We start from the raw sequence: 22,141 nt of genomic DNA on the forward strand, positions 1-22,141 counted from the left end.
ATCTTAATGTATGATTTGGTGCAGTCTTCAACACTCAGCGCTAGGAGCAAAATCTGAGTTCCAGATAAAGACATCTGAACTCCTCCCAGTTCATGAGGGCTCTGGACTCACAGCAATCAAGGTTCTGCACCATACGTATCATCTCAGGCCTTCACTTGGCAGACACCAACTGAAGTGAATCGACTTCAAAAGGGATGAATCATCCATGTGAAATTAACACACATGTAAGAGTTTGTAGGATTGGGGCCTTAGGGTGCACACCTTCCACCAACTCTCTTTAAAGAAATGCAGGTGTAATGTATATCCAAACTTGACTGGCTTCATTCTTTTTCATGCTTGCTCCCCTAGCAAGCGGAATGGTTATGGCAGGAGCAGCTTAATTTCACTTTTCTACATGGTATCAGTGGGAATTTTATGCTCAAACACTGTAAGGAGAGGCTTCAGTGTACTTCTGGAGTCAGCGGTGGTTAGATTTTCACTCTTCACTTAGATTTCCTGAAGTAATGTAAATGTAACCTTGCAAAATATCAAGTATTTAAATTCATATTTACGTGGGAGGTAATTTTACTGCCTCTCATCTGATGTTCTCACAGCACTATATGAGCAACTCCCCATTTTCAACCTTTTACCACTGCTCTACAAGTAAATGGAAGTGCTTTTACTACTCAAAATATACACAATTTTATTCAAGACATTTTCCTGCTTAGAGAGTTTCTGTTATTAAAAAAATATTATTCTATTGTTTTGAAAATGAATTATCCCTTGAGGGTGCTGTAAGAAATTAAAGGAATTCCACTTATTTTGATATGTCAAGCAACTGGCCTAAATTAACAGTGGTCTGTTTAGCTTCATGCCTAAAGTGAATAAAACTACAAGCAAATTGCAGAGTTACAAATGAAAAAGCGGGAATGCAGTAGTTTATTTCTTATTTAGAAAGAAACAAAGAGTCACTTAAAGTCAAAAAATTTAAGAGACTGTCATAGACATAGATCAAGTTGCTGGTCTATCAGCTGACAGTGCTATGTTAAGAAGCTTTTAAGAAGACACATAACTCCTGATCATTACAAATCATTAAGTGGAAAAGAGAAATCAGTCATCTTTATATAGGTTTGCATGCTGGTTAAAAGGCAAGCCACTGACAAATGTAACATAAAAGACTCGAAGAAAGCTATTTTTAAGACGAGTGGATACTGTATTGCAGTTAAATGCCAATTAAACAAATATTAATTCTCAGAAAATGGGATTAAGCTGATGCAATATTCAGTAAAATTGAGAAAGTTACAATATTAAACAGTTTAAAGCATTGACTACTCATTAACATCAGTTTTCCCCCTTCCCTCCCTGCCACTTTGTATGCTGCATCGGGATAACCTCTTCACTTTCAACTTACAACTGTTTAATAAATGGAATTTAAATATTTCTGTAGCAGAAATCTTTTTAGTGGGTATCTAATTACACACATATACAGCTGTTTGCTCTTTAGCATTCTCCTTTATACGCTTACCAGTGTGAAATGCAGTGTGAGTACACAGCAGATCATAAATACACATTTATGAGATTAGTTCTAAGTCAACTCTTCCTCTCATTCCAACAATAGAAACAAAAAGAGAAACTGAAAATGGTTATGGTGCAGTTTCCTTTTACAATACCCTGTATCAAAACGGGTGTGCAGTTTTAAAGAGCTTAAGAGTCATAGTAGGAGTCTAATATAGGAGTGGCAATGCTAAGGAATCCAAACAACAAGCTCATGTGAAATTCCTCAGGCGGTAGATGGGTGCGGTAAAAAAAGTAGGTGCCTGATTTGCAGGAACATCTAATAGTACCTAATGCTTTAGCATTTTCTCACATTGGACCAGAGCCACCTCTGTTCAGCTGCGAGGTTATTTGTTTGATTTGCTGTTGGGCTTGTTTTCACTTTAAGACTTTAAGGGTTTTCCAATGAAGGGCTTATATATTCATGAGGTAAAGCAACAGCTACAAAGCCATAAGGGACCATGCAGTAGGTATGGCAATAGCACAGCGTGGCCATGCAGGACTTCAACTCCCACATTAATAGTTTGTTGAGTTTTCTACATCTAGTCTTTGAAACAGAAGAAGCCTTCGAGTTATTCCTGCAGCCAATGGTAATCCCACACTGTCAGACCTCCCAGGGAGCTAACTCCAGCTTGACAAACCAGGTGAACCTGTCAACATTAGAAAGCTGTAGGAATATTTGGGGACAGTCATCCACAAAGACCACGAAAATTCAACCATTTCAAGCTCCTGTACAGAAAAAAATGGCTTCTCATCTGCTACAATACAAACTGAATATGAGATAAGGAGCTGAAAGTGGATCAAAGAAACAGGGAGAGATTATTTTGTGCAGCTTCTAACACGTTAGGAGACCAATGGCTCCGTGAATCCCCAGGCTATACAAACTAAGTGTTTTAAAATTAAATTCTGATTACTGATAACTATTAGACTCTGTGCTATGGCCATTCCTTAGGACTATACAACGTGGAAGAGGCCAGTAAATTGCAAATCCATGGCTACCATTCCAGAACTGCTGACATTCATAACAGCAGGAAGAGGAAATCCACAAAGCAGGCAGGGCCATGCAGCCATCCCATATAATTATGAGTGGGCGGAAGGGAAAAAATCAGAAAACCAGTCATCCAGCAGGAGAGTCAGGAAAGCACTGGTGGAAGGGAAAGATTAAAACATGTCAACCTACCGGTATACTTTGTGCCAATTGAAACAGTCTGGTCTTGATGAGAAAGGGAAGGGCAGAAAGAAAACAGACAGCCCATGGTCCTGCACTCTCACTTCTGACAGTCAAAAGGAGTGATCAGTTTGGCTGTGTTTTATAAGGAAGCCTCAGAATAAAGAGTGGAGCCCTGAAATTATGGACAAAGTCTTGGCAGGAGGACAGCAATAGGTTACTTTATGCTAAAATTCTGCATGCATACCAAGTTGTTTGCTTTCATTTCATATTATTTTTTAAATTTTTTTCATTTAGGCTAGTCACATCCTTTGAAATAAAGCTGGTATGTGTTAACTGCTGTAATTTACACTTGACTGCTGAGACAAAACAAGACCAAAACGCAGGGATGGACTTGAAATCTAAAATTATAAAAGGTCTATAAACTTTACATAGAGTAGTATATAAATTGTTACCTGAACTTGATCGCATTCATCAGTGGGGTAGATCCATATCTGTCTCTAGCATAAACAGTCGCGCCAGACATCAACAAATACTCAACTAGTGGTAAATGCCCTTCAGAGGCTGCAATATGAAGTGGAGTTCGGCCATCATAGTCTCCACAGCTCAAGTTTCCACCCTACAAAAGGACATATCCTTCATATGCTAAAAAGATAATGGCTGCACATTAAGTTGTTGCATACGTCACACAGTAGGTGCATACTTCACATTTTAATTCTGCCACCAAATTGTTAAGCTTGTCAATCTTGTAGGATTGTTTCAGTGCCAATAAGGATATTTATTTCACCTTCTGCATGTTTTCTCCCTCAGATATGCTCTTTATTTCGGCATGCCATACAGCAGCTTTGTGCCTGTAGACTGCTAATCTTACTTGTCTTAGTTTATTCTTAATTTCAAGATATATTTATCCTTTCTTGAGGCCCATTACCAAAGTCTCAAGAGTAGGGTAAACCAAGGCGAAGAGGGGAAAAAAATGAGAAGACAGGGAAATGCCTGTTTCTTTTTTCAGGTATAAGCAAAGTTAGACTTATGGGGAGAGCCAGAAATCCTGAATTAACACTGCACTGTGTTTTGCTTAAATATAGTTTTCAAGTTCTTTTTTTTTAATTATGACAGATTTACATCCAGAAGCTGGATACTATGAATATGTATAAAGAAAGTTAAGCAAAAAGAAAGCAGCACAAACCATTTTAAAATGTTCCAAAGTTAGCAGATAAGAACTTGCATTTTAATCTACCTGTATTTTCACAGTTCAAAAGAAAATATAAACAGCTGAAAAACAGAGAGGGGAAAGAACATACCAGTCTTGAAAGGCAAAGACCTTGTAATAGTCAAAGCACCTTGATTGTAAGACCAATTCCAGTGAGCATAGCTTCCTCCCATCAGTTACAGCTCTATTTAAAAATTAATGTTTTGTACAAACTGTTAATTTTACATTACCATTTCTGCTATGGCTCTTAGTGCGTCTATGTCACCCAGTTTAGCTGCAGCACAAGCCAAAGGTGGAATTAATGCATCTCTTACGGCTTCTAACTCCTGAGAAACAAATAAAATTAAACATTTAATATCAGCTTTGCCTCTAATGGGATTGATATCCAAGTCATAAAAACACCACCCTTGCTTTCATGTAAAGTTTCCAAATTAGTCACTTGGATATTTAAAAATGGTAGCATTTAGTTCTTGGAAGGAAAGAGGTCTCATGTTTATTTTACATTTTGTCAGTCTCACATCCATAAGACTTATATTCCTCCCAGGCAACACTACAGGTACCTGATATCTATATATACCATTTAAGGTGCACACACTATTACCATCTCTCTACTGCCATAGCTACTCATCAATACAGTAAGAGAAACAGCACTGGTGGGAGTTGGAAAAGACCATATAGTCCAGCCTCCTCAAGACTGATCAACTTTATTCATGTGATTCCTCAGACACCTGTGTATCCTGATAAGCCCTCGAGGCCCCCTGAATATCCTCCCATTTCTCATGTTCACTAAAGAAGAACCATACATTAGTTAATAAATCCCATCTTCCTTGAAACCAAGTCAAGAGAAAATCGAGCATCTGAACAACCGATATTATCTTTTCTAATTTTCCAGTTGAGAAGGACTAATAGTAAACATCACAAGTGTCTCTACACTTTTGTAATGCTTCCTTAGCCTTCTGTGATTGCATGTACAATTAAGTTGTTTTACCCATTATTATTTAGATTGCTCCAAACTGTCAATACATTTGACCACAAAAATACAAAGCACTTCTTCATATCATTGATACTCTGAATTACAGCATCTGTCTGAGGCTTGTTAGTGCAACCAGCCAGTCAAGAAAATAAATCCAAGATGGGGCTACAAAGAGGGGGGGGAAGTTAATATGTTTTTAATTAAAACCATTTTGGTGTCATTGTGTCCTTTCTCCCTAGCCCAATTGGTTATCTGGGACACTCAGAACTAAAAAAAATAATATAAAACCTACAGTATTTTATTTTTCTTTCAGCTTTACTGTTCATCTTTAATCTAGGTTCATTTAACTGAGTTTGCAGCTTTACATGATATTAATTCTAAATATTTAAGTGTATATACCTCCTTGCTGCTGATACTTAGAGATTTGGCAATCACTTGTATAAACTTGCTATCTCTCAGAGAGATCTTGGCTCCTGTGGGTACAACAGTCATTTCTCCTCTTAGATTCTCACTCAGCATCTGAAAAGCAAGCAATCAAACCCTTTGTTAGCAGAGGAAAAATATGGTGGTAGTCTAATAAAAAACTTTACTATCAAGTTAGAAAATTGTTTGGAGGAATTATGGAAACTAATTAAATGCAGACAAAAGATTAAAGAAATAGTTACTGTCCCATGAAGATCGCACGTTTAAAAAGACAAAGGAGGGCAAGAGACAGGGAAATAAAGCTTTCTTCCAAAGCAAAGAAACCAAAATAAGCACATAACAAAACACCCCCATTTTCAGAGTAAGCAGACAAAAGTTCCCTAGTGGGGTAAGATGCAGCCTACTTAAAAACACAAAGATAGTGAGTAATGAGCAGAGTGAGGCTTAAGACCAGAATATTCTGAAATGCTGCCGTTTGCCAGCATTCACAAACCTCAGGACTCCTACACAGACTGTCTACACAGGCCTCAAAACAAAGCCCAGTGCTGCCTGTAGACAATCATGGATTTCCATGGGGTTTCAAACAGCTCCATTAGCCCTGATTTTGTTAAAATTTGGCCACAGATCCAGCTTTGAATGCAGAGGGTTTACAGTAGTACTAGTCATTCAGTATGCAAACAGGTATGTAACAGTTTGCAGGATGGGTGCATCCAACGTAACTTGGAAAAATCCTCCAAATCAAAATGTAAAAAGGTCAGCCAATTCATGTGTAGAAAGTACTTGAATGGGGCAATAAAGAAATGAAAATACTCCAAAAGACAGATTCTGGGAAATCTGGAGAACACAGATAGGAGGCAGTTATTAAGAAAAAGCAACTGGTTTCATCAATTCTGACAAGTTTACATACTGGCACTCTTTCACAAAAGGTTGCTGATGCAGCTATAAAGCCCATAGTTATTTCAATTAGAATTTTAAAAAGCAGGATTGTGAAAGTTTGAAAGAAACAGATGTGATGTTGGAAGGAGAAATGCCCCAGGTTTACTTGTGTCTAGGCATGCCCTTTATTAAAAAAAAAACCCTCCAAGAGCTGACAACACCATAGCTGTCTGCTGGAAGAGTCCCATATGCATGTAACTCAGAGGATACCAACAGCTTTGGCACACTTTTAGAATCTGACAGGTTGAGATCATTGCTTTACACAGGTAACCTTAGCAATTGGCACCTGTGCTAAATGCACCCTGTGCAAAGCCTTACGTGCCTTAGTCCTCCCAGCTCTTCACACATTTGTATGTGTCTGGGGGCACATTCCTTGCTTCTTCATGTTGAAAGAGAATCCTAAAATAACCAGGCCAGCTTCAGGAGAGCTTCCGTCTCTTGGGAGACTATTGTTTGGTGATATGTTTAGCTGAAGATATTGCCACAGACAACATGTTTTCAGGCTTTCTTCTCCTGGTCTTTACCACTCATTCCTGCCCAGGCAATGCAGCATGCTGCTCCCCCAGTTGTGCCAACACAATTGTTTGTGGGTCTGTACAATGAGTGAAATGAGGAAACTGATCCTGCATAACTCAAAGGAATTACAAAGTAATTTTGTTTTTTAAACCATATAAAGGAGGTCCAGCACATCATCACACAAAAACTGTGTAGTACATTCCAAAGGGCAGCACATGAAGATGTAGAAGTACCTTGTGCCAGTGGTACCTAAAACATCATCAAATCCTCACCTGACTATTCAGCTGTCTCACCTTGGCAAACTGGATTTCAAATGAAGTTTTAACTCACACACCTAGGCAGGAAGCCAGCTGGGAAGGTTTCTCCTGTCCCAGGTCAAATAATCATCTGTGCAAGAAGATTAAAGTTTGCATTTAAAAAAAACCCAAGCGGGTGCACGTATGTTCCAGGATCAGTGTGTGTGCCAAAGGGGCACCAGTGAAGAGCTGGGGTTTCTAAAGTGTGTATGTGCAAACACATGCAAGAACTCTGCTCTTCACACAGCACTGTCTCGCCTGCCAAGCATGTTCTTGCACAGGGTATGTTCCTGACATCCTCACTGAAGACACATATAACTCCTCCCATTTTTCAGAGCCAGGGCTTTAGCGAACAGTTGAAAGCTCCAAGGCTGAAACTGTTTCTAAGCACGGTAGGTGGTACTTCCAGCCACCACACTTATGATCACAGGTATACAAATATGTTTGTCTAAACAGTTGCTACTGGCTGGAAGATATGGAGCATGAAATAATGATCAAATTTGTTTCAGTTTCAATAAAAACAAAGCACCATGGGGAGATACACATGTGCATGCAGTGTTAAGTCTGGAGAGTGACTCATCATAATGTCAGCTCCCAAAGTGTCAGGATTATGATTTCACTGCATACAAGCATGGAAACTCAGGCATTCCTGCAGACTGCTGCTTCCTTATCTAATTCATAGCTGATGTTCCTTGTATAAAAAGAACATGATAAATAGTTGTATAATTGCAGAAAAAAGCCTTGATTAAGCAACCAGTGAACAGAAAGAACATTGTTAAAGGGGTTCTGATTTTAAAAGCAGCTGGTCCTTATAATAATCCTCTACTTTTTATGTATTATAAAGCATATCTCCTCTTAGAGAAATAAAATCTAATACTCTTATGACTAATGCTGTAAAGGAAGAGGCTGTAGGCAATATTTATTTTCAGAAATAGCTGTGTGTGAATGAGTCTGGGATGAAATCTTTACCACACTAAGATCAGTGACGAGATCTTTGCTGACTTCAGAAGGGATGAGATTCTGTCTCCCATATGAATTTCCACATAGAGTTTTCAGTACAGAAAATATCCAAGCTAGACTACTATCATTTAATGGCATTCTTATGGCTCGGTCATGGTCTTCACCTGCCTTATGCAGAGAATTTTTTTCTCTCCAAATCTACAAATCTTTATTTGTCTAATAGTATTTTCTGTAAGGAAAAAAAACACACGGGGTGTTCCAATTATGGTTCTGTAAACAATTGCTTTTAAATGCAAGAGAGAAGCTCAAGGCATGAAGCTAAGCAGAAGTTAGCACAGTAGATGAGAAACCTAAAGTCTTTCAAGGTCACACAAATATTTACCTGCCTCTTCTCCTCCCAGCTAAGGTTTCTCTTGCTGAGCGTGTATGACAGTTTAGTTAGGGCTGCCTCTGGTGTCATATCACCTCCAGGAATTACTCCAACATCAGCGAGAGTCTGAATAAAAAGGAATAATGATTCCAATTAGCATAGCACTCAGAAATACCTGTGTGTACAGAAAAGGCATATAAATGATGAGCAGCTACACAGAACACAGTATGCAGCTGAGCCTCCACTCTCTTGCTCCTCCAACTGCCACTGTAATTTTTGTAATTTTAGTTATCAAATACCAAGCAAATACTAGAGCAAGCTGAATAAAGATGACTTTTACTTTAAATTCCTTTTCATGCAGTAACACTGAAGAATTCCACCAAATGCTTGCCACGGTCGCTTGCTATGCTAAAAGGGAAAGGTTACAGGTCCGTATCAGCTATCTGCAGAGTTGTCAGATTCCCTTTATTGAAAAGCTGCAGTTACTCTGTTTTAACCCAGTGGCATTTTGAACACTGCCAAGTAGGCTGTTCTCACACAGACATATTTACCATTCTTTAATGGGGCATTGCTTTGGATGAATTCCAGCACTACTGTGTGCTCACAGCAGGAGTGCTTTCAGATCCTTTCAGGCTGCGTGAGCAGTGTACGATTTAGAAGATGCAACTAAAATACGTAATTTACACAGTTCTGACAAGAACAACTGAAAAAAGATGACCTTTGTAACTTATCTTTCTGGTAGTTAAAAAAATCCAATCTGAACAAAAGCAAAAAGAAGGATCTTTGCTGTGATCAGCAAGCCTCATAAGTGTACAAAACAGCAAAGACAAAAGAAATTTCAGATCTCTTGTCACTGAACTGTACCTGGCAAATCTTAGATCATTCTCTTTGCCAAAATGTGATGCCTCACAGTTAAGCATCTTGAACTAGGTTCTTGCACTGCATTTTACTGTTAAGTCTCTTGTATATAAACTTAAGCTTCAAAATTTGTTGTGGCTTAACTAATATTTTAAGCAAGATACAGAGCCTTAATTAGCTCATTAACCACCTCTGAGAGACCCAGACTAACATATTTTTAGTCCCATGGGAAAACATACAGAGAAGGTGAGAAATACTTTCTGTACTGCAGAACTAATCAAAGAACAGTTAGGGCTTTTTCAGCAGGTCTGAGAAAGAGGAGGAGGAAGGGATTTCCCAGCTTCCTTCCTATACCTAAAGTCCCCTCAGTTATAAGTTTGTACTGTGTAGAGGGATCAGAGGCCAGACACTGAGTTAATTAAAACAAACACTTCAAGGGAAACCAGGGATTCAGCTGACCTACCTGGCTGGCTTGTATGAGTGAAAACTGGCCCAGCCATGTGCAGACCTTTGAAATATTTCATTTAAAGAAAAATCAAAGTAAAGTTAACACTACAGCAACTTTAGAGCATTCACCCATAATAGTTTCTCCACTGAGCGGTTCCTCATGAAATGGAGAAGGCAATGAAAGAACAAGCATGCAGTAATTTTGTAGGACTCAGTCAGTTTCTCCTCAAAAGATACCAAGGAAACAGGGCGGCCTCCATCAACTGATGCTGAAGCAATATAGAACATACTCCATATAAAAAGTGGAATCCAGAAGGGAACACATTTCCACACAGCCTTACAGTGGTTCAGTAAGACTTGAGCAGAATCTTTCAATTCAGCATATCAACAGTCTGGATCAGAGTGCACAAAGCCATTTTAGAGGTGTCTATTTGGACAATCTTTTAACCAGAGCATAGAAAAGGCTTTTTTTCTTCCTTCTATATATTTTAGCAGCTTATTTCAAGCAGAAGATAGCATAAAAGCTAGGCTTCATGTTCATGTTGTTTTTCAAATATAAATTTTGTTTTTATTGACTTAACTTCCATGTGAATTTTTCCATCTAATCCACATATTCCTATAGTATTTGCTACAGAGCAAAAGTCAATGATTTTCAAAACATCTCCATTAAGTTACACAAAAGTTTTACAAACAATAACTGCCTATATCAGAAAATACCAAGTTTGGATACCAAGGAGGTGAAAAAAACCCTCTTGCAATCTCTTTTTCTTTCTCCTCAAAACAGACTACGTGCAAATATAATCTAAAGCTGTGTCAAAAGCAAAGTTAAAAGAGACAGGTTTCAGCACCAGACTAGGGTATTCAGGTTTGCCGTGCAGTCAGTGAAGAGGTTGGCTCTGCCAGACAGGTGGTTGCTCCCAACAAAGCCAGGTGTCTAAAGCAGCAGGATGAATCACCCTCTGGTAGAGCTTCTTGGCTATTTAATGGCTGGTCTTTTTCTAAAGGCCAGCTAAACCAGCTTCCTTCACACTACCACATGCAACGCATATTCTTATATGGCTTTGAGCTCTTAATAGCCACAGTGCTGTCATGTTTTAATACACAATTGAGAAACTCACTATAAAATGCCCTGAACAGTATGTACACAAAGCCTGCTTTAAACCAGCCCTCATGGGTTTAACTAAACTGATTTCCATTCTTCAAGACAGACACTTCCTTACATACTTTTCTCCAATCTTGCACTGAATTCGGTTGTACTTCCAGTCAAATAAAGAACTGGGTTTGGAATAGCGCTTGCATCTGCAGGCTTTCTTGATGCTCCCACATTGTACCTAAGGAACTGTTATCCTATCAAGAGCTACTTTATTTGAACATCTGATCCCTAAACCAGCTTTTAGCTCAGTGGAATCCCTCTGAGATACTACCAATCTAATGCAAAGTATCCTGGAGTGCTGTACATGACAGGAGTGAGCAATCATTCATTTGAGAACTGAGCTGACTATTTCCGCCATTAAGACCAGGAGTAACAGGATCTTGTTGGTAGATACGCATTTAAATGCCTCTGGATTAAGATTTTTTCAGATGTAGTTATTTTATGAGCAATCACTTTACAGTCACTAAACCTGGTTTTATACACTGGGACTACTAGCAGTTTGCAATCAAGTTGTATCAGTGGGATGTTTCTTTCATTGCACAACCCTCACCTGCCCTGTTGCATAGACGGTTTTAACAGACCCTCGTAAGCACTGGGTACAGTTCAGAATCACTACTTTTCGTTCAGCTGCTTTCTTCAGTTCTTCCAGCACGTCCTCTCTGTTGTTTGGGGCATTGCCACTTCCATAAGTTTCAAGTACAATGCCTTCAATTGGAGGCTGAAGGAATGCTTTAACCTGTTTAAAAACAAGACAGAGGAAAGAGACAAAAGGTATGTTTAAGTCACCTTAAAATTTTCATGTATGGCACCGCATTTTTAAAAATGGTCTATTCCTGCTATAGTTTTAAAGGCTCTCAAGCCTTATAGTCTTCTTATGCCCTTCTGTGCTCCCCATTTGCAATAACTGAGACTGCAGAATAAGTTTTAAAAAAATGAGAACTTCCCTCTCTAGCTTCCTTTAAAATTCCTAGAGTTATTACCTGAGTGTGAAAAAGGATGCTATTGTTCAAGGGCCATTAACAGGCTATACTGTTGCACCATTTGGTAGAATAAAAATGTGGATTTACACTCGTAAAATAAATGCAGAATTATCAATTGAGATTACAACTCCCCATCCCTGCCCAGATTTTTTTGCTTTAGCAAAGAGTTTTGTTAACCAACGTCTGCCTAAGAGAGAGACTATTTCACCTTTCAGGAAAGAACATTCTAATGAAGCCTGGAGTTTTTTAACCCAAAACCCAATTGATTTAACTCAAAGAGGAAAAAAAAAAAAAGAGACACTAATATATATTCTGGGCCAGTTGATACTGAGTTTGTTTGCCTCACTGTAAGAGAATGCCTACCAAAGTCCTCTTCCTAGAAAGACGTATTTTAAACAACCTAGATGTTTCCTTGCTGATCACATATGCTAAATGCAATACACTGTAAACCCCCATGAGGCTAACTATGCAGTTGGAGTTTTATTGCAAATATACCACCCCTCTGTCTTTCCATCTGTTCACATTCACCTAAAAAGAATGGTGATATAATTGAGGAGTGCTGCTTAAACTACTGAATTCAATTTAAGATGGCAAGAGCCACAAAAGACCCGTCAATTTAATGGAACTAATATTAGACAAAAATTTAAAGACTAATCTACCTAAAATCACAAACTGCAAAAGAGTTTCTAAAGGCAAAAAAAAATCCCACTTCTCATTTTCAGCTCTCTGTGAATGCTGAGGGTCATGGTAACCACCAGTGTGAGACAAAATGAACCCTAAAAAAGAAGCATGAGTTGTAGAAATAATCACACTCCACCCACCATATATTGTATTCTTTGACAAGATATCTGCTAATATGCCTCAATATGCAGGAAGAGAGCATTTTCCTGGTCATTGTAGCCTACACCTGACTACAAAACAACACCTGACCTATTTATGAGCCCTGATAAGAAATTAATTTTAAGTTTCAAAGCCCAGGTAGCTATACAAAAGATATTTGAAAAGCTTTTATCAATAGTTTATGGCATATAAAAATAGTCTTTTAATGACTTGATATTTCAAAATAGCATTTATCAGAAGAAGACAGATCCTTTCCTTTCCCTCCAAAATCCCAATCACTGCTACAAACAATGCAGCTTTCCTACTTCAGGTAACTAATCAAGTATTGAAGCATCACTTCACCCACTTCCAAAGTGAAGTGGTGACACTTACAGCAGCAGCCGTGATTCCTGGGAAGATTCTCAGAAGTCCAACATTCCTGTTCATATTGGTGTGAACTCGAAATTTCTTTGTGGTATTGGCTCTCCACACTGTTTCCCAGTTTACTATGAAGAGAAACGGCCTTTTTAATTTAATATTAACACGTACTATCAAGTACACTTTGTAGTACTTCATGATTGCAACTTTGTTTTTAAAACCGTTCTTATGTAGGGGATTCATGAAAGACAATGTATTTATTAAAGAGGAAATGAAGGCCCATTTAAGACAGCAGAAATAGCAGCTGATCTAACACACCTTATTTATTAGGTGCCACAAAATATATCCTTAAGACCACATTCAAGTCAGGCTCAACTGTTTTATATTTTAACTCTAATTCCAAAATAGTCTGGATTCCAAGCTATATCAGTATTACTAGTCAATATTCACAAGCTAGTGTCCTTCAAGGAGATATTTAAGATGTATGCTTGCTTCGATTCATTGCATTTCATAGCAAAGACTTCTAAAATTGATATTTTAGGCAATGACCATTAGTGAACAAGATGGTCTATCAGACACAAAGCTGTATACCTCTACTACAATCTCTTCAAAAGAGAAGTCTGCTTGCTGTGAAAAGCATATGAGCGCTAAACCTGATGGCTTCTTGATGCTGAACACATCCTGTTAGTGCCACCTCTCCCAGTTCAGGGTGCTCAGAAAGCCTCAACCAACAGAACATCATGCCAGTCTAGCACAGGTGAGACATTTACTTGTCATACACTGACCTGAACTCCAGTTATGTAGCTGGCCTGATATCAGCCTGGATTCATGTTCAGAAAACAGAGCTTCATCTTCTCAGACATGAGAGATGACAAATGCAGTTACTGTTGCTCCTAATCACCTCCAGAGTTTATTAGGTAGTTACTAACGATTAAATAAAATAGCAAGGATTCAATTAACTCTGATTATACATTTAGAGCCAGAAGCCAGCTGTTTAACTAATAGTTTGTTTGTGTTGCATTATTAGAAGCCAAGTCATGCATTATTGATTTCAAAATTTTACTACTTCAGTGTAGGAACACAGCATTGGTAGCGCTGACGGCTCCTACAAGGCAGTGGAAGAGGTTTAACAAACAGCAGCCAACAGCTCAGAGCGTTGTGCTTCAAAGAAAATAGACTATGCTGTAAAGCTGCTGTTTCCCCATCGTGAGTTAAGCTTTTTAGATTTTGGAGAAACTCCCAAGCAGCAAGACAGATAAAAGATCTGCGTGCATAATACTGACTTGCTCTCAGCCATGCAGAGTTACTCACACCAATTACTTGCAATCAGCAGACAGCCACTTGCAAAAAAAACTTCAGAGTACATTTAAAAGCCTCCATTGAAGCCTACTCTATTGCCCTCTTACCAGAGATACTAAAAACTACACAATCCATTAAGTCAGGACAGAAAATAGCAGTCTCCTATAAGATTTTATGAACTTCCCTTTCCTGTTGTGGTGCCCTGTCAGCAATTAAAGCCTCTGTTCTTTCTAAAAACTGCCATACGTCGTTAAACAGGTCACAAGCAGTTGGCTTGGCATCATGTTTGTCCAACCAGTCACACTGCAGCACATGGATTCCAAATGCCCTGGGATTGGGAGAACACAAGTATAGACCATTTCTACAGTGTCTTTCTTTGTGCTAAGCTGTCCAGCACAATTCTGAAACTAGCTGGCTGGACTTAGTATTTAGCCAAGTAGCTCTCAAAGGCCTCCATGAGCTTTCCAGAGCGAGTTAGAGACCTGCAGGAGGTACAGGGGTAAGTGCAGAAGCCATGCATTTGTGCTGCATGAGCTTCATAGGTCCGGTTAATCATGTTAAGAGGCAGCAGCATCATGCAATAAATTCATTCCTCTCAACTTTCTAACACAAAAGTTAATTCTTTAAAAGCAGCCTCCTCTACAAGAAGGGATGGCAATAAAATTGTATCACAGCTTGCTTTCTTTTATCCTCCATAAGGTAGGAGTCCCTGCCAAAACTTCACAAATGCATACTACTACGTTTGGCAACTGTCAGCATCCCTAATGCCTGTAATGAACTTGAAGAATGAACTGAGTAAACCTGCCTTGGCATGGATCACTAAGATACTGCCAAAAGCAGAAGACCAAGGAAAGAGATCAGAGGATAGGTTCAGAAGTCAGACCTATACCAGGCCTATACCTGTACTCTTGGAGTACACTCTACCAAATAATATATCATCTCCAAGATAAATTTAATGCATGCAGACATAGTATAGTGATGTAATTCCAAACTGTATTTAAAAAAAAAAAAATTAAAGATTGCCTCTGAGTTAACATTCGCTTGGTCATGAACCTCGTCAGCCTACATAATGTGTTTGGTGCTGCAGACTCCACAGATGTCAGTTTTCCATTAGCCAAATAAGTCTAAAAGGCAGAACAAAAAGCAAATGTGATGCAAGAGCCAAAGACAAACAAATATACATAAAAGCCCGACTTCACCTCAGATTTATTCAACTCTGTTGAATACAGTGAGGCAGAGCACCATGCAGGGGAAAAAAAAATTTAGAACACACCCTTTGCATCCTGAATCTCAAAAATTACATCCCCTAAAAGGAAAAATATTTATGTCACACAGTTAAGTTCAAGCATCTCCACTGTACTGAAAAAACCAGATGTCTTGCAGCCTATAGTCATATGACACAGCAATCTCCTTTTTTTGTTAAATTAAAAATAAAAAAAGTAAGAATCCTTAACAATTTTAAGAATTTTAACAATTTTAAGAAAGTCATATACAAGCAAGTGAAGTACAAAAAGCTGTCTTTATTGGTGTTCATAACAGTTTTTTTTCCTATGGATGAGTGACTAATTAGGGATACTCAGTTTTAGCATAGCACAGAAAACAGCAACCTGTTCTGACTTGGATGGCCTGTGCTTGTAAAGAGTTTAAGTGATACAGTGTACTGCATTATGCAAATATGGATGCAAAGCTGAGGAACAAAGGTAAGCTAGCTACTGGTATGGCAAAGCAGAAAGTAAGTTTTTTAAAGCAACGTACATAAAATAAAGATGTAATGGCTATTTATATACTGTATCCAAAATGGCTTGGGATAGATTGCATTATTCAAGGAGACTGCATTCAAGATGTTAAGGCCTTTTGTTTACTCTTCCAAACCATCACATAAAAATAGGTTTTCCAGTCTCCCTCTACCTACCAAAAACTATAGCCTTTAAAATTAGAGTCAAAAAATCACATCCTTATCTTATGCAGCTTTATTATCGTACACACGCACAGAGAAATACGGTGAGAGGATTAGTGCAGAAAAAAACATCAAGCTGACTTATAAATAAAATAAAAAAGAGAAGCAGTTCTACACGGATCAGAAAGCAGCAAACCCCCCCAGTTGTTAAAGGGTGCCTATGCCACAATGCAGGTTTCAACTTTTATAATGGGAGAGCAGCAACTCAGAGCGACACCTCCCTTAGGAGTGGTGACTGAATTCCGAGTTATGAAATCAAACAAGAAATACAGCTTTTCTCGATTGCAGAGCTCCAGACAAACAGCAGCGCTTTCTTCTCATCCTTCTCTGCAGGACTACTGGTGAGCCCTACCATTATATAAGCTGCCCCAGCACACATTACGATTCATGGTGCAGCCAAGGGGTGGGGAGCACAGGTCAACCTATGGCTGCAAATTCCTGAAGGAGGCAAACAAGCATACACCCCCTTTTTTTGGCAGTTTGTTAAAAAAAAAAAAAAAAAAAAAAATCGACACACATTTATGGACTGGTGCCGTTGCAACAATCAATACACTCAGAACAGAGAGGGGACAGGGACTGAAAGCACTCCAGTGAAGAGAGGTGGCATTTACCTTAATACGTAAATGACCCGGGCTTTTTATATAATATATATAATTTATATACTTATATAAATATATAAATTTATATACTTATATAAATATATAAATTTATATATTTATATATTTATATAAATAACCAGAACTGCCAACCAAGATGCAGACTTGGCCAGTAACTAATAGCTTTTCTCTAATGAGACTGATGGGTAGATGAGCCCAAAAGGGCCTTCTAACCTTCTGCTGCTGTACCACATCTGCACACAGTCACACGGGCTGCTTGTCCCCTGCACAAGTTGTTTCTCATCATATTGTCCTGTACATGTGCACCACTCCCAGAAGTTACATGCATCTGTGATGAAGAAAGTCCAGCCACAGCAACAAAGCAAGTTTCATGTGTGCTTCATTAGGACAGTCAAGAATAGAGGAGAGTAATCAGTTACGAAATATACTGAGAATCTTTACACATTTCAAGTGGAAGAGTCCTCCTTGTCTCCCCAGTTTTCAAAATATGGGAGAAATAAGGTAAGGTCTTTTATTTGATTGGCTTTGAGATTTTAGAAATATTTTTGGTTATTTCTATATGTACCACACTGGAAATGTTTCTGCGATTCTGTGATTTCTGATTCTGCCGCAAAAGTGTTTCCCATCAGCATTGGGTTTCTTACTAAACTCGAGACTGGGCTAGCGTTTTTCACTTCTTACAGGAGTTTCTTGTGCTAAGCTGAAAGTCTTGAGGAAGCTGACACACTTGTTCGTCTAAAGCTGGGCGATGGGACTCTTAGGTGTTGGTAACATAGCTAAGGATATGGCCAAGAATGCAGCCAGTTATGGGATTAGAAATCCACTAGGAGCCTCACCTAGAGAGGGAACAGTGTGGAAAATGGATATCAAAAATGAAGAGAGCTGCAAGGGTAAGGGAGGGAAGAGGACTAAGCTTCTCCCTTTCATCTCTACCTCTGAAGTAGATTGTTGCTTTTATATGCTATGCCCAGCCATGAACAGCATTTCTCCTCATTCCTGTGTACCAACCAACCCATGATCCCATTACGGTTCCCACTTCCTCCATCCTGCCACTTCTCCCCTTCTGCTCCTCTGGAATTTTCATTCCCAGCTTTGTTAGAACTGAGAAGCCTGAGGAAGAGTTTCTGCAAGTGGCCTACTTTTCCTGACATCCTCAGGCTGCTCTCCATAACGCTGAATCAGCAAGAGTCAGCCCTGTCTACAGGAGGATTAAGACATATTATATACAGTCATTTGGGAAAAAAAAAGTAGAAAGATGATAGATTTGTTTGGTTTGTTTTTAAAAGACCAAGTGGTTCCTTGTCTCCATGAAAGCTTCATACGAGGACTGTACAAGCAAACTAAAGGGAGACGGCGATGTTTCAAACAATTACTTTGGACAAAATAAAGCAGCACTAGTAGACTGCACATACTATAAACTATGTTCTTTCAAAATGAAACAATCCTTCAATAGTGACACCGTCATCTTGGATAAATGATGTTACTCCAACTGGGTAATCAACTGAAGCAAATAAAAATAGAGCCTATCACACCATCAGTTTTTAAATCAGAAATCCCCATTGATACCAATGAGGCATTTACTGAAGACGTAATGGGACTCAATATGGGCCAGGGGAAGTGCTTAATAACTTTCTCATTTTTCTACTCTGGACAAGGAATCACAAAACAGTTCGTTCAAATCCAAGGGAGAAATAGCACGCAATTTGCAGCTTGATTTCATTATTGATCAGTCAGTAAAAAGAATTTATTTATACATTATTTGATGCAGTTAATACAAACCCAAGAAATAAGATTCCCCCAAGTTACTGCAGCAATCAACTGGCAGCATTTCTGTTGATTTCAGATACATCCTGTTTGACACAGCACAGTAACACAACAGTGGCAGACTCTCTACCTGAGAGATGTCTTACAGGCAACTACAGTATTACACAGGCTTCCTCAGTTTGCATCTGGCTGCTCCAATCACAGCACTCTGATCCTGGAACTTGGTTAAGTAACTCCCACTCATTAAGTGGAAGGGATAAGTTTATATTCCAAATTGCAGAATGCTGTTCTCTAGTAGTAGAAACCATCATAAAGGCACATTGCATGGCACAGGGCTAGAACTCCTACTGTCACTAACAGCACCTAGCAAAAGAATTGAGGAACACCCTCCTGTTCCCCTTTTTTTGTAATAATGGAGATTTTGATCAAGTCCTGCTCCTATTTAATACACAGTCTACCCAATAACATGTTATACTTTTCAAAACTGTGCTTTAGCATATTTTTTGGCAGCTCCTCATTTGGCTAGATTCCAAATGTGTCTCTCTTCTCCCCTCTCCAAAGAAAGGGTGCCATTTATCCAAGACCAGACATCAATGTGTTAAAGACTTTGCAAACGGGTACTGAAACCTTCAGATAGTTTTTCCCTTCCTTAAGAAACTGACACACAGAAATTACAGGGAACCTGAGAAAGTTTGGGGGGAAAAAAACTTCATACAATGCATATTTTAGGTCTGCTGTTTTCAGTGCGCTTGCAGTTCAGACAGGTCCCAAATATCCAGTAAAACATCTTACACATTGACATGCATCAAACAGAATCTGCTGAAGCTGCAAGTACTCTGCAACGACTTCTTTGCTTGATTTCAGAGCCCAGCATGGTCACTAATGAGATTAAACTCTTTGTTCTTTCAGTCCTCACTCCCTCATTTTTATCTTTAGACCAAGCATTTTCATGACACAGGGGCAATGTTCCCTCTGGTTAGTCTGGATCTTCAGTCAAAGTCAGTCTAGCTCACATCTATACTCAATACATAAATGCAGCTGAGTCACAAAATCTCAGTTGTACTAGTATTTAAACAGGTTCAGAGCAGATGGAGTCAAGCTACAGAGCTTTCAAAGATATTTTTGAGATTAAAAATGACATTTCAACTACATAGGCATAGATTCTTTTCAGTTCTATTGCATGTGGCATAAATTACATGGCTTAAGAGATGATGTTGCTTACTTGTAATATCAACCTCAGCATTTGCAAGTGGAGGCAGGTTAGGTGAGGAAAAGGCATTGAAACTCCCAGCATCCACCTTAGTCACCCTATTTCCCCTGTACAGTTTATTATAAAAATACAGGCACACCTGCAAGACAAGTAAAGAAACAGGTCTATGAATAAGCCAGTAATTAAAAGATGCTGTAGATAAATACTGTAGTCCGTCCTTTATAAAGTGTTTTCTAAATGTTTAAAGCAACTCAGAGGCTAGTAGATGTTTACAAGTCTAACCCTTTCAAAAAGAGTTGGCACATCTGTCACACATTGGTTTAAGAATTTAAGAACAAAACAAGTTAAGAGTTAACTAGTTTCATAATCCTCTCATGAGACATAGTCTAGGAGACAGAAAATTTGCCTGAGTCTACTTCAGAGATAGAGGAAAGAAACAGTGGACTTTTTAATACATTCATGAGTTATATATAAATTCAGAGTCCAAAACATAACAAAAGGCCTAGTGAAAATGAGGATAATTTTCAAAAGAGTTACCACACATAAATAATTACGTTCCTTCTCAAACCTCCTAAAGTTTGTCCATTGGAACTTGAAGGAAAAGAGATACCTCAAAGCTGTTATCAGTTCTTAAGATCTGGGCCAGTCAGCTATTGTTGTTGTCTTACAAGAACTGGCTTTGGGAGCATGGCAGACGTGAAATGAGGTGAAACCTGACCATTTTTCTCTCTGATTTTTTGGCTGCACAGCACACACATCTTTAAAGGCAGGGTGCTGAGACTATGGAAGTACTTCCATGTCCACTAGAAGCATCGCTCTCGACATTTCAGTCTTCAGGAACTAGAGCTGAAAGACATACCAGTACTAGAGCAACTACAGAATTTCAAAGTAACGTTCAGTTAAAAAACTGACTTAGAAGTGTTTCAGACCCCACATATGTGCAAGAGAACTTCCGATTTCAAGCCTCTTGCAATGTATCATTTCAGACTTCATAGTCTCTACAGATTGTACATGAGCAAATGGGATATGACCAATGCAAAAACAGCAGCTGCTTTGCCATGCAAGGATTGTTACCTCAGTGGAATACATTCATCTTCCTGTTTAAGTGCAATTCCTTACTGCCTACCGGATATTTTGTGTATATAAGTATGTGTCCTGGCTAGAGGGAGAAATTAAGCTGCTGAGATGGTCTTCACAGGCAAACAAACCTCAGGAATCACGAACTGCCCAGCCATCAGCAATGCCCCCAGAAGGTTGTCTCGGCCGTCATTCTGCAACTCGTATATGGGCACCTGAAGAGCAGAGACTGAAATTACACCCTGGTCCTTATGTAAAGCCTACACAGCAGAAAAAATGAGTCCAACTTATGCAATACAAATATATGAATAATTTATGTAACAATGATTTATTACAAAAAAAGTTTTCTTCATCCAAACTATTTTAGACTGCAACAGATGGTAAGATTTCTCCCTGTGCTTAACAGACTTTTATAATTTAAGAGCTTAAAAACTGATATAGAGATGATTCTGGTGTGATTAAGCATATTAAGACTGGTTCAGGAAAAATATAAAAACTAGAAAGAAGTCATAGTTAAAGTGACTGAACATGGGAGAAGTGATGATACAGAGAAAAACTAACAGCCCCAGATCATGCAGATCTGTCACTATGGGCTCCACAACAGCTCTCTTGCACCATCTTTCCTCACAGTATAGAAAAACTGAGCCAGTAGGTTATTACTGACAGAAAAGGGCAAGATTAAAAACAGAAATTTGGTCTGCTGAGTGATGACTTCCATGCCTTTTCAGATTGCCTCTTTATTAAGAGAGAGTCAGAGCTCCTTTCAGCAATAAAAAAAAGAAATCACATGCTCCCTTGCTAGATCATATGTCAGGCAGATCTCCAAGAAATACAGCCAAAAAGAAAGCAAAACCTTGACTGTGATGTATCACGACCAGACTGCCCCACGTCAAGAAAGTAAGTGGGAGCCTACTCCTTCCTAGACTTTTGTATTTTGACTTCAAATAGACCACATGTGAAAGGGAAGTTCTGAGACTGGGGAGGGGAATTTTACAGTGCGATGTTTCATCTCTCCTTTGTGATTAGAGCTGTATTTTATACTCAAGCAAGCTATTCTAGTAAGACAATCCCTCCCCCTCAGACAATATGCAAAGGGCTGATCTCCAGCTAAGAGAATGAAAATTAATAAATGTAGTCTTCAGAGGAAAGGAAACAGACCATATTAGATGCTTTTGGAATAGAAATGATCAAAAATGC

General features: G+C 38.8%; 1 protein-coding gene across 3 annotated transcripts in view; it reads right to left on the reverse strand.

Moving 5' to 3' along the window:
* The window catches only part of ASPG (asparaginase), a 47,368-nt gene that overhangs the window by 11,781 nt on the left and 13,446 nt on the right, over positions 1–22,141 (reverse strand). For 2 of the 3 annotated variants that reach the window (XM_027732889.2, XM_027732890.2), the window contains exons 5-12: positions 21,076–21,159; positions 19,880–20,006; positions 13,036–13,148; positions 11,394–11,579; positions 8,398–8,511; positions 5,284–5,403; positions 4,142–4,237; positions 3,157–3,320 (exon numbers count right to left, since the gene is read on the reverse strand). In XM_027732889.2, the coding sequence (XP_027588690.1) occupies positions 3,157–3,320; positions 4,142–4,237; positions 5,284–5,403; positions 8,398–8,511; positions 11,394–11,579; positions 13,036–13,148; positions 19,880–20,006; positions 21,076–21,159 (1,004 nt within the window). Of the gene's footprint in view, positions 1–2,713; positions 2,877–3,156; positions 3,321–4,141; positions 4,238–5,283; positions 5,404–8,397; positions 8,512–11,393; positions 11,580–13,035; positions 13,149–19,879; positions 20,007–21,075; positions 21,160–22,141 lie in introns of all 3 variants that reach the window. The other variant, XR_005562892.1, reaches the window with a different exon arrangement.

This window comes from Pipra filicauda, unplaced genomic scaffold (assembly GCF_003945595.2).
Source record: "Pipra filicauda isolate LSUMZ 115617 unplaced genomic scaffold, ASM394559v2 scaffold16_size7369187_pilon, whole genome shotgun sequence".
Classification (NCBI taxonomy): Eukaryota; Metazoa; Chordata; class Aves; order Passeriformes; family Pipridae; genus Pipra; species Pipra filicauda.